The sequence below is a fragment of the Lampris incognitus genome, chromosome 2 (genome assembly GCF_029633865.1).
Source record: "Lampris incognitus isolate fLamInc1 chromosome 2, fLamInc1.hap2, whole genome shotgun sequence".
Lineage (NCBI taxonomy): Eukaryota > Metazoa > Chordata > Actinopteri > Lampriformes > Lampridae > Lampris > Lampris incognitus.
The window spans coordinates 2776024-2788916 of NC_079212.1; the positions used below are offsets into that span (position 1 = coordinate 2776024).

General features: G+C 45.5%; 1 protein-coding gene across 1 annotated transcript in view; it reads right to left on the minus strand.

Moving 5' to 3' along the window:
* Window positions 1–251: 251 nt before the first annotated feature.
* The window catches only part of LOC130107909 (CXXC-type zinc finger protein 1-like), a 17174-nt gene continuing 4532 nt past the window's right edge, over window positions 252–12893 (minus strand). Inside the window, exons 6-14 of the mRNA XM_056274708.1 lie at window positions 12202–12363; window positions 11942–12046; window positions 8745–8962; window positions 5530–5737; window positions 4665–4775; window positions 2948–2997; window positions 2713–2809; window positions 778–930; window positions 252–398 (exon numbers count right to left, since the gene is read on the minus strand). Of these exons, the coding sequence (XP_056130683.1) occupies window positions 252–398; window positions 778–930; window positions 2713–2809; window positions 2948–2997; window positions 4665–4775; window positions 5530–5737; window positions 8745–8962; window positions 11942–12046; window positions 12202–12363 (1251 nt within the window). The remainder of the gene's footprint in view (window positions 399–777; window positions 931–2712; window positions 2810–2947; window positions 2998–4664; window positions 4776–5529; window positions 5738–8744; window positions 8963–11941; window positions 12047–12201; window positions 12364–12893) is intronic.

Here is a 12893-nt window from a genome sequence, read left to right on the forward strand (position 1 = left end):
TTGGATGGTGTTGGGTTGCGTTGGATGGTCTATCTGTCTTTAGCAGAGCGTAGGCTGGGAGGGAGTGGATCATGTTGGATGGTGTTGGGTTGCGTTGGATGGTCTATCTGTCTTTAGCCGATCGTAAGTTGGGAGTGAACGGATCATGTTGGATGGTGTTGCGTTGCGTTGGATGGTCTATCTGTCTTTAGCAGATCGTAAGTTGGGAGTGAACGGATCATGTTGGATGGTGTTGGGTTGGGTTGGATGGTCTATCTGTCTTTAGCAGATCGTAGGTCAGTAGTGATGGGATCATGTTGGATGGTCTGATGTAACATCAGTGCCAACAGTCCGGCCCTGTTTGTCATGGCCGTCCTCAGATTCCTCTCCTGTTCAAACAACTCATCCAGTTTATACCACTGGGGGGGGGGGAGAGAGAGAGAGAGAGAGAGAGAGAGAGGGAGAGAGAGAGAGAGGGAGAGAGAGAGAGAGAGAGAGAGAGAGAGAGAGAGAGATTTGAGCTTAACGTTTTATAAAGTTTATTCAGACTGTTCACACTTGTCATATGGTTTCATTAAGTGATTGGCTGGAGGAGAACTTGGAGATGAACATCATCACTCTGTGTCCTTCACATCACGCTCACATGAACCTGGTTTCTCCTCTGTGGGAGATGAATGGGACTTGAGGATCCTGTTTTCCAATGAACCTGTTCTTAAACCTTGTTGGCTATTTACGCTTGTCTGTATTGTATGACTCATCTTGTTGAGACACTGATAAAGTTATTTAAAGGGATCATACCACCCTGACCCGCTCCAGGTCCACCTCCGCCCGCCGCAGTTTCTCCCAGCAGTAGTGTTTGTTACACTTCCTCTTGGACACGCGACAGAACTCGCCCGTGGTTTCAAAGACGTCTTTGACCAGAGGACAACCACACACCTCGTCCACCGGGACCTGCAGGGACAGGTGGCAGGGTTAGTCCACCCAGAACCACATCACTCCATCAGATACCCAGCAAAATCTGTGACCACGCAACCAGTTTGGGAAGCCACCAGGACTCAGAAGACCTGCATCAGCAGAGGAACCGCAGGTGCTGGTCACATCTCACAAACAGGGACAGTTGACAGGTTTTATACCATGGTCACAGAGAATACTGGTTTCTGATTGGCTGGAGGGTGTGTGTGTTTAAACCATATAATGCAAATATAGCTACGTTCAAGTAACGATATTTGCATTAAGTAGCCGGATGTGGAACGCCCAACCAAGCCAGAGGTAACACAGGGATTCAAACAAGCGATCCCCGTGTTGGTAGGCAACAGAATAGACCGCCATGCCAACCAGATGCCCAGCCTCAGAAACTTTTAATTCTGAGTCTGAAACGTGAAATAAAAAATAAGAGCATGCTTTTATTCTAGTTCTTTGGTAAGTGAGCATGGTATCAGGAGGGGAATCCATGACATGGTGTTAAAGGATCTGAACACACTCCACATCGCATAGGGCAGTTCTTTGTCTCTGCATCGTGCGTTAAAATCCTTGAACACACACCTTGTCATGGATTATCCCTTACTGACCAGAAAGATAAAATCAATACCACAGACCCAAAAACAGACCCCAACAGGAATCCCAGAATTCCACTGAAAAGAAAAGTGATACTGAGTCCAGGAAAGCCTTCTTGCCCAGGTCACAGTTGAAGTCACAGATTTTGTTGTACCACCGTCACGGTTTGCTTGGCTGTGTACGATACCGTAGGAGAATATGGAGAAGATAATCCAGCAGAAGTGCCCGTGTTTTGGATTATTTATATTATCTGTATTATTTATATGGTTTGGAGACAGTGGCACTGATGAAAAGACAGGAGGTGGAGCTGGAGGTGGCAGAGATGAAGATGATAAGATTTTCATTGGGAGCGATGAAGAAGGACAGGATTAGGAACCAGTATATTAGAGGGACAGCTCAGGTTGGACGGTTCGGAAACAAAGCAAGAGAGACAAGATTGAGATGGTTTGGACATGTGTGGAGGAGAGATGCTGGGTATATTGGGAGAAGGATGCTGAATATGGAGCTGCCAGGGAAGAGGAGAAGAGGAAGGCCAAAGAGGAGGTTTATGGATGTGGTGAGAGAGGACATGCAGGTGGCTGGTGTGACAGAGGAAGATGCAGAGGACAGGAAGAGATGGAAACGGATGATCCGCTGTGGCGCCCCCTAACGGGAGCAGCCAAAAGTAATAGTAGTAGCAGTAGTAGTAGTAGTAGTAGAGGATACACAGATTAAATAACTGTTGCTACCAAAATGCAACACGGAAAATGCATCAAATATACATTTTTTAATATAAAAACTTATGGATTACATATTTAAACCTGCTGTCAGATATACTGCTATATATACTGCTGCTAGTTCAACTTCCTGCTGCTAGTTCTACTTCCTGCTGCTAGTTCTACTTCCTGCTGCTAGTTCAACTTCCTGCTGCTCGTTCAACTTCCTGCTGCTAGTTCTACTTCCTGCTGCTAGTTAAACTTCCTGCTGCTGGTTCTACTTCCTGCTGCTAGTTCAACTTCCTGCTGCTAGTTCTACTTCCTGCTGTTAGTTAAACTTCCTGCTGCTAGTTCTACTTCCTGCTGCTAGTTAAACTTCCTGCTGCTGGCACTACTTCCTGCTAGCGTCACACCTCAGTCACATAAAGTGAGATGAAATGCTGACTGGCGTTTTGTCAGGGAGTGTCTGGGAGACGAGGTGTACCTTGGGGTCTCTGGAGTGTTCAGGGCAGAGGACTTGCAGTCTCTTACAGTAGGTCTTACTGTGAGGGTTATACACATCACAGAACAGCCGTGTTGCCCTACAGACAGACAGACAGACAGACAGGTCTTTCTGAGGCTATATACACACCACAACATACTCTGGCAGCGTTGAAAAGAAACAGGAAGACTGGTAAGTAGGCAGGCAGACGGGCAGAGAGACAGACAGGTGTTCTTACCCTTCGATGCGAGTGGGGTACATGGAGCCAAATGACGTCTGACTCTCATACTGTGAGAAAGCAAACACACATCAATTAGTGATACATTTACCCACAATGCTGTACTGTTTATGTCTTCTCTTGAATCAAAACCCCACATTACAATTTTAGCGGCAGTGCAAATGTTCTGTATGTTCACCAGCGGCGGCTGGCCAGTAGAGGGCGCTGGGGCACCGCCCCCCCTTCAAATATCAAGAAATGAAAATCTACTTAAACAAAGTAAAAGTGTTGTCAGTCTGTGAGCGCCTGTCAGCAGCATTAAATACTGGTTCAAATGGTATTTGGTTGGTTCCTGTCTGAATACATATACTTCCTGTCTGAATACATGTACTTCCTGTCTGAATACATATACTTCCTGGGTGAGGGGCGCCGGCCAAACCATACCTTATGTAAGCCCTCAAACTTGTGGCGAGCAGGTGACCTGAGGCTGCTGTCTGATTGGTTTCTTTGGGTTTTCCAGGGGGCGCAGTTCTGTGCCGCCCCAGACACTCCCACTTTTATTGGCAGTGAATTGGTATTGTTTTAATGTTTTTTGATCTAACGCGATTGGACAATTCTTGTGGCTGTCAATCATGTTCACACCCACCGCCACGCCTCGTCTCGCCTGTCAATCATTCACCGTCTACCAACCCTGATAAAATCTATAGGCTACATTGTCCTTCTTTATAACTCTGTGACTGTGTGGACATTAAAGCCGCTGTCAGGTGTGCTGCGCCAAGCTAAATTGTGCCCCCCCCCCAAAATTTTTTAGCACCAGCCGCCACTGGTGTTCACATCTTTTTACTTTGACTTGAATGTGTTCTGTCAATCCCCACTGCAAACGAGTTTTTCTCCAAACATCAAGTGCTTTAATTTATGAACCAATATGTGTGTTAGTGTGGACATGTGTGTTAGTGTGGACATGTGTGTTAGTTTAGATATGTGTGCTAGTTTAGATATGTGTGTTACTGTGTTAGTTTGGGTATGTGTGTTCTTGTAGTTTTTGTGTGTGTTGTTGTCTTTGTGTTGTGGGTTGGGGGAAACAGCATTTCGTTTCATTTCATGTACACAAGTGCATGAAGTGAAATGACAAATAAAGTGTTCCTGATTCCAACAGGAAGTACAGACTGCTACTTCCTGCAGGGTGAACCGGGAAGTAGATCAGCAACGTGATCCACCATTGATCATACTGGACATGCCACATCATAACTTCTAACTTTCTCTTTGGTTTTCAGTTCCATACAGGTGGTCTCGATACTGGACCTGCTGAAACCTGTGAGGGTCCTGTTGAGGTGTCCCGTGAGACCCTGTCGTACAGCTGAGTCCAGCGGTGGTCCATGTCCAACATGTGCCACATGAAGCCAGTGAGGAAAACGACAGCATAACCGATACGTATGGTTGAAAACACTATGAAGTGAAGACCTGTTTGGTACGGTTCTTTAAAGAGCCTCATCGGGGGTTTAATGCCACCCTGTCAGTGAAGTGATCAGTAAGGGTGACGTGTCACGCTGCTGCTGCTGTCAACATTAGAAATAAACACAGCTTCTACGTCCATGTGAAACTTACACCAGCGGTCCTATCCAAACATCCAGAGCTACTGTGAACGATGCTAGCAGTAGGGGGTGCTGTCGTACACGGAGGGGCTTTGGTTACAGGGCATTTCTCCCGTGAAGAGTTTGAGCTAGCTAGGAGGACTGACCTTAGCGTAGCATCTTTCCATGTGTCTCAGTGCAACCTTGGGGTTGATGGGGTGACTGCAGGACACACAAAATATCTGCAGGTCTGTGTCATCTCCCTCGCCTTCATTCACCTGGGAGAGACAGACAGAGAGAGACAGAGGGAGAGAGATAGGATCAGAAAGGTCATGGACAGGTGTGGATAAGTCTATACGTTTCATGTTCATGGATCTGCCCACTTATCTATGTATCTATCTACTGCCTGCCCATCTATCTACCTCTCTCATTCTTTCTCAACCCTCCCACTGTCTCTCTCTCTCTCTCTCTGTCTCTTTCTGTGTGTGTCTCTCTCTGTCTCTGTCTCTGTCTCTCTCTCTCTCTCTCTCTCTCTCTCTCTTTCTGTGTGTGTCTCTCTCTGTCTCTCTGTCTCTCTCTTTCTGTGTCTCTCTCTCACTGTGTCTCTCTCTCTCTCTGTAAAAGAAAAATGTCAACTGATGAATTTCATCCTGAGACAAGCAAAACTGGCCATATATGTAAGCAGAAAGAGGAAGATGGAAAACTCAGTAGACACTGATGTAAAGCTGCTGTTTACTAGGATGGTAAAGGCCAGGATAATGATCGACTTCAATTATTACAGGGAAATGGAAGATACCCAGCAATTCAGTGTTATCTGGGCTTATAGAGATGTGTTGTGCTCAGTAAAAGACAACCAACTTGTTTTTTTCTGGAGAATTGATGTGATTTACTTTTTATTTTTAGATATTTATTTATTTGCTTGTGGTTTGAATATGATTGTATTTTTTTTAAAATAAAAGTTACTTTTTAAAAATCAAAATCTCTCTCTGTCTCTGTCTCTCTGTCTCTGTGTGTGTATGTGTGTGTCTCGACCTCTTCATCCTGTTGGATGGGTTGCTGTTTGGCCTTGGCGATGATTCCTTCCAGTTCGTGGAATCGTTTCTCCATCAGGGTGAGGCGAAGTCTGGCGGCCTGCTGCTCCTTCCTGATGCGCTCCAGCTGCCTCCTGCCCTGCTCCTCCGCCACACAGGGGCTCTGCTGCCACTGCTGGATCCTCTGGGGCAGGATCTCATAGATACGACTAAACACACAGGGGGTCACACAAGGTCACACAGAGGTCACATGCAGCTTACACAGGTTGCACACAGGGGTCACACATAGATCACATTGAGGTGACAAGAGGTCACAAGCAGGTTACAGAGGTCACACAGAGGTCACCCAGAGATCACCCCGGGGTTCCAGAGGTGACACAGTGAGAACTGTAACGACTGTTATGGGAATAGACCACCGAAGTGGTTTTGAAACCTTTAGTCAATCAATCAATTAGTCAATAGACAGAGAATTAATCGATTACAGTTTTGGTAGTTGATTAATCGTTTGATTTCTGACCGTTGTAAAGTCTGAAATATGTAAAGTGTGAAACATGTGCTCTCAAGTCTACTTCATAACTGAAATGATCAAACTGGGAAAATTGGGGTTAATGACAAACTGAAGACTATCATTTGCTGATTCACAGCAAGGTAAAGCAAGAATATACATTGGATAGTTTGATGAAGAGTAAAAGTGAGTGAAATAAACAGGACATGTTGGGTAATGTTGCAGTAGTCTAGGGAAAATCACATGTCAAGTTCCAGCTTATCCTGGTCGTGGAAATAATGAGTGTTACAATTCATCAATGGCGGCACGGTGGCGCAGTGGTTAGCGCAGTCGCCTCACAGCAAGAAGGTCCTGGGTTCGAGCCCTGGGGTAGTCCAACCTCGGGGGTCGTCCCGGGTCGTCCTCTGTGTGGAGTTTGCATGTTCTCCCCGTGTCTGTGTGGGTTTCCTCCGGGGGCTCCGGTTTCCTCCCACAGTCCAAAGACATGGAGGTCAGGTGCATCGGCCGTACTACATTGTCCCTAGGTGTGAGTCTGTGTGTGTGTGTGTGTGTGTGTGTGTGTGTGTGTGTGTGTGTGTGTGTGTGTGTGTGTGGGCCCTGTGTGATGGCCTGGCGGCCTGTCCAGGATGTCTCCCCACCTGCCGCCCAATGACTGCACTTCAGTACCCCCACGACGCTGAGAGCAGGATAAGTGGTTTGGATAATGGATGGATGGATGAATCACTGGAGTCATTCATCCAGTTTAAATACCAAACATTTGTTGGTTGCAGTTTCATAAACGCTCAGATTTGCTTGCCTTCCTCTGCTTTAAACCATTAAGAGATGAGTACTTGAGGTTTTTTGTCTGTTGGTCAGACTAATGAACAGTTTTTCGTCAGGAATTCGTCAGTATTTGTGACTTTTAAAAGACTAAATCATTTATTGATTAATCCCCCCAAAATTGAATGATTGATTGATTATAAGAATAATCATTAGTTGCAGCCCCACACCAAAGCATGATGCAAATTTTGCACCATAACACGGGATTCCTGTTCCATTGCCTTGCCAGACTAATGGAAAAATGAAACGGTTTAAATTTATTGCCTTGAACTTCATCATCACCATCATCATCATTGGCGGTCACTCAGAATTGAGTATGACCGTCCTCCCCCTGGGTCCATCTGGATCAGCAGGTGGGTGTACTGGCTGATTCTGGAGCCGCATAATGGGAGGATGCCTGCACGGTGGTGATCGTGCAGGCGGTCCTTGACAGGGGGTGGCCAGAGTCCAATGACATGGAGAACCAAGACAACTGGGGACCACCCTCTGTTGCATCCTTCATCCACCTTCACTGCTGTTGTGACCTGGTGATGTCTTCCACCAGTTCTGCTGTTGAGGTCTTTGTTTGGATCACACTTTGTCTGGAACCTCCCCCTTGACGTATCCGCCTTGGGTGACCCTACCAGGGGCCAAGCTGCAGACGGCATAGCTCTTGGGATCATTGGTACACACAAGCTTCTCTACCACGACAAGGTGGTGATGCAGAAAAAAGGTCATGCAACACCTACACTGACTACTAGTCCTCCCTGAGGAATGAGAGGGTCACCTCTAGTACATGACTGCAAGTCACTGCAGGGAAGGCTCTGACTGTTGTGTGTGCTTATGCACCGAATAGCAGTTTGGAGTATCCAGCCCTCTTGGAGTCTCTGGGTTGGTGCAGCATCAGCAGTAATGCGGATGTTGTACTGGACTGTTGTGGTGAAGAGGGAGCTGAGCCGGAAGGCAAAACTCTCAATTTACCAGTGAATCTTCGTTCCAACCCTCACCTATGGTCATGAGCTTTGGGTAGTGACTGAAAGGGTGAGATCGCGGATACAAGCAGCTGAAATGAGTTTCCTCCATTGGGTGTCTGGGCTCAGCCTTAGAGATAGGGTGAAGAGCTCAGACATCCAGCGGGGGTTCGGAGTAGAGCCACTGGTCCTTCACATCGAAAGGAGCCAGTTGAGGTGGTTCGGGCATCTGATTAGGATGCCTCCTGGGCACCTTCCTTTGGAGGTTTTTCATGCACGTCCAACTGGGAGGAGACCTCGGGGTAGACCCAGAACTCAGTGGAGCAACTACATGTCCAATCTGATTTGGGAACGTCTTGGGATCCCCCAGGAGGAGCTGGAGGACGTCACTGGAAAAAGGGATGTCTGAAGTGCCCTACTTAGCTTGCTTCCAATGCAAAACGATCCCGGAGAAGCGGCTGAAGATGAGATGAGATGAGATACTGTATTTCTGATGTCTCGGTTTCACATACCTAAAGGACATTATAATTGGTAAATGGGAACCAAAGATCCTACTCATTTTTGCCCTAGAATAAGTAATAGAACCAGAAGTAATCTAGAAGCCCTGAGATGACGACAACATGTTGTTGGTCAATAGGGATTATGGTGTAGAGATGAATGGTTGAGACAACTAAAGCGTTCTCTGTACAGGGATGACGGTTACCATGGGGACACATCCAGGTAAGGTACAACAGGTACTGGTGGTGAACATAATTAACTAGTTTCCTGGTTACCAACGAGTTATTATAGCAACCATTAAACGTGTTAAGATGGACAGATATTGCTGTTTGTTCTGTTATGTCAAAATACTTTCAAAATACAACTAGATGTTTTTTTCTGACTAAGCAGGGTGATGAAATAAACGATCAGACTTTAATAAAAGAAGAACTCAAACAAACGTACTTGGCAGCCAGTTTCATGCCACATTCCTCGGAGCAGTACTTGGAGTTGGTTCGGGCTGGCTCCACACAGCCTGGACCCAGACACTGCCTCAGCACTCCTGCCACCTCCTTCACACCTCCCTCCCCTCCCCTCTCACTGTGACGGACACGCTCCCTGTGGCGCTGCTTCTGTTTGTGGCGACGCACCTTCAACTCCTCTTTAGAAACAGACAGAGACTTCTGGTGAAGAGAGGAGAGGACAGGGTTAAAGTTGAAAGGTGAAATACTGATCTTAATGTAACTCCTGCTTGTTATTTAACATTTTTACTGTGTTTTTAATATAATTATTCATGTGTATGTTTAAGTGAGTGTTTCTTTGTTTACACGTGTGTAGATGGTTGAGCTCCAGGACACAAACACACACACACACACATCAACATCATCATCATCAGCGGTCACTCAGGGTCGAGTATGACCGTCCTCTCTCTGTGTCCCTAAGGGTCTTCAGGTGGGCGCAGAGGCTGATCCTGGAGCTGCATAGTGGGAGGACGCCTGTGCATGAGGAGAAGCTGATGCACCTGCAGCCACCACACGGTCCTTGGCAGGGGATGGCCAGAGTCCAATGGCATGGAGAACCAAAACGATTGGGGACCACCCTCTGTTGCAGCCTTCATCCGCCTTCACTGCTGTTGTGAGCTGGAGACATCTTCTGCCAGTTCCACTATTGAGGGCTTTGTTGGACTGCGCTTCATCTAGAACCTCCCCCTTGACCCTACCAGCAGCGAAGCTCCAGACGGCATAGCTCTTGGGATCATTAGTACACATAAGCTTCTCCACCACGGCAAGGTGGTGATCCAGGAGAAGAAGACACGCACACACAAACACAGGTACGAGCATGTGTGTGTGTGTGTGTGTGTGTGTGTGTGTGTGTGTGTGTGTGTGCGTGCATGTATAAGAGGACGTGTAGGTCATAATTCTCAGCCACAGTCTCACACTGTCAAACCTCTTTCACACGCGCTATCGTAGGCTAGCTAATATCAGCATGTCTGGGAAAGGGCTCGATCTTTGTTGTTAAATCAAGTGACAAGTTCTCAACAAACAGTGTAACACAAGAATAATAGAGAAATGGTTTTTGATTCGATTCCAGGTGTTCTCAGTCGCTTCACACAATATATCGATTTGGTGCTCCTACCAGATCCTTCTTAGAAAACCATATGCAAACATAAGATACGCACAAGACTGCACGAGAGTGGCCACATTATGAATGGATTTGAAATCATGAAAGCTTGGGACCAAAATGACATTGTTCGGGAAATAAGACAAGTTTCCAAAGATAAAATTTCAGAGGGATGTTTGGTAAGTTTCATAGTCGTAAAGCAAAGCACACATACTGTGTATGCTGTTGTGCAGTCAATGCTTAAGCTGTAGGCGGGGAAAAAGACGATGTTGCTGCCTGATGTTACTCTCACAGGAAAGTTGGCTTGCAATTGGTGTTTCAGAATTCTTTTGACTGGCAGACAAAAACCGAACCTTTCACAAATCAGGAAGGTTGATTTGAGCCTGTTTTAATCCACTTTACATGTTCATTTACTGAAGTCATATGCATTAATGTGCACTGATGCTGTGATGTAACAGTTATAAGCATTGATGTGACAGACTGAAAGTCCTCACAAATCTGTCTGGTCACTTTAATTCGGGTTTCATTTATCTGAGTGGTCCCCTTTTGAAAAATCTGCTCGATTTTAGTTCTTTTAGACTTAAGTGCTGCCTTTGACACAGTTGATCACAACATCCTCTTAAATCGCTTAGAGACTCCAGTTGGCATCGAGGGCTCGGCTCTTAGTTTATTACACTCTTACCGCACAAACAGAACTTTTTCCGTTGTTCTGGGTAACTCTACTTCCTCGTTGGCTCAGTTGATTTGTGGTGTCCCTCAAGCCTCAGTTCTTGGCCCCCTTCTCTTTTCTATATACATGCTGCGCCTTGGCCAGGTCATTCAAATTCACAATGAACTTTACCATTTTATGCTGACGACACTCAGTTATACATGCCACTAAAACCCACAGATCCTAGCGCCCTATTAAATCTCACAACTTGCCTCACTGACATTAAATCCTGGATGTCCAAAAATGCTCTCAAATTTAATGATGATAAGTCTGAGGTCATTCTGTTCAGTTTCCAAATTCCATCAGCCCTGTTGTTACTAATTTTGTTGTCTGTCAGGTAGTCTTAAGCAGGCTGCTGGGAATCTTGGGGTAATATTCGATGCTAGCCTCGGTTTTGATAATCAAATCAAACATGTTGTTCAGTCAGACTTTTTCCAGCTGAAGCTAATCTCCAAAATTATGTCTTTTTTATCAATTGCCGATCTACAAAAAGTTGTACGTGTTTTCTTTTTTTTGTTTTTTTGTTTTATTCTCGGCTTGACTGTTGTAATACACTTTCTTCTGGTGTGAGCAAGGGCTCCCTCCACCGTCTGCAGGTGGTTCAAAATGCTGCTGCTCGGCTCATTACTGGGACAGAGAGGCTTGACCATATCACTCCTGTGCTTGCCTCCCTACACTGGCTCCCTATTACAGTATTTCAAATGGATTTTAATATTTTACTGCTAACTTTTAAAGCTTGAAACGGTCTTGCTCCTGCATACATTTCTGATTTATTGACCTGGTATACGCCCTCTCGACCATTAAGATCCGCAGATGGAGCCCTGCCGGTTATTCCTCGGTCTCGGTCTGTTACAAAGGCTGATGAGGCTTTTGCAGTTAGAGGCCCCACACTATGGACCTCTCTTCCTGCTGAACTGAGACAAACCAAGTCTCTAGCTTCTTTTAAATATCCTCTTCAAACTTTTCTTTTTATGAAAGCTTTTATGAATGTTTGATATTTCTATTCATTTATAGTTTTCATTTTCACTCTTACATATATTTGGTCTTATTCTTATGTTTGCCTTGTCTGGTTTTATTTCTTTGTAAAGCATGTTGTAACATTGGTTTAGAAAAGTGCTGTATAAATAAAGTTGTTATTATAACATTATTGTAACAACAATAATAATTATAACTATTATTGTATACAATTATATATTGAGAAGACAGTACATGTGAGAGAGTTTTATAGTGCTTGTGAGAGGTTTGATAGTGTGAGAGAGCGTTTGATAGTGTGTGAGTATAAGCGGAGAATTACGGCCTAGACAGCCTCTCATATACATGTACATATGTTTACCTTCCTGTCAGCCTTTTTTTCCCGCCTCTTAACGTGTTTGACCTTCACCGCTTTCTTCCTCATAGTGGGTTCTGACATGCCTTCCTCCTCCTCACTGTGCCACACCTGGAGGTAGACCAGGACACAGTTACAAAGGTTACAAAGGTTAATGTCTCGTTTGTTTATTCCCATAAAGGGTAACTACCACACTACACACTCTCTCTCTCTCTCTCGCTCTCTCTCTCTCTCTCTCTCACACACACACACACACAGTGTAGTACCAGGTCACTGTATCCTGCTGCCTTGTACTGCTGGTAGAGTTCTAGTTCGCTCTCACTGTATCCATCTTCTTCCTCTGACAGTTGCCCCACCCCTCTCCTCTGGATGGCCCGCCCTCTTCCTCCACCTCGACCAAACTCTTCATCTTTCACACGGAGCATCTTCTGCTCAGTTCAGAACAATGACATTCATCATCTTCATCATGATCATCATCATAGAACAATAATTTAGCTTTGAGCTTTCGTGTTACGTAACAAACTGTATCATGAATGATATCGGACGAATAAACGTAGCTCATTTACACAAGACTTTTAGGGGACTGTCTTCAGGGGAAGCGGTCTGTAGCCGCACAGGAAATAAGACGGGGGTGTGAGAATGGGTCTGACGACTGATGATATCGAAGAGCAGACGGAGAAGCAATCAACATTAACATGCTGGGATTGAACCGACCCACTTCTGTAGCTCAAGATCAAACACTACACAGTATACTGGAGACACTGTCACATCCACACAGTAAAATAATGTAAAAGCCATGTCTGAAACTTCATGACGTGAGTGTTTCTGGTACAATCTACATGGTTAGCTACAGGGGGCGCCATAACACCTGTCTTACTACCTGTTGCTGTGATGTTGGTGTATTTAAGCCCTGCTTCTGTTCAGTTTCTCTGCTTAGTCTTGAGCTGCTCTCGAGGTC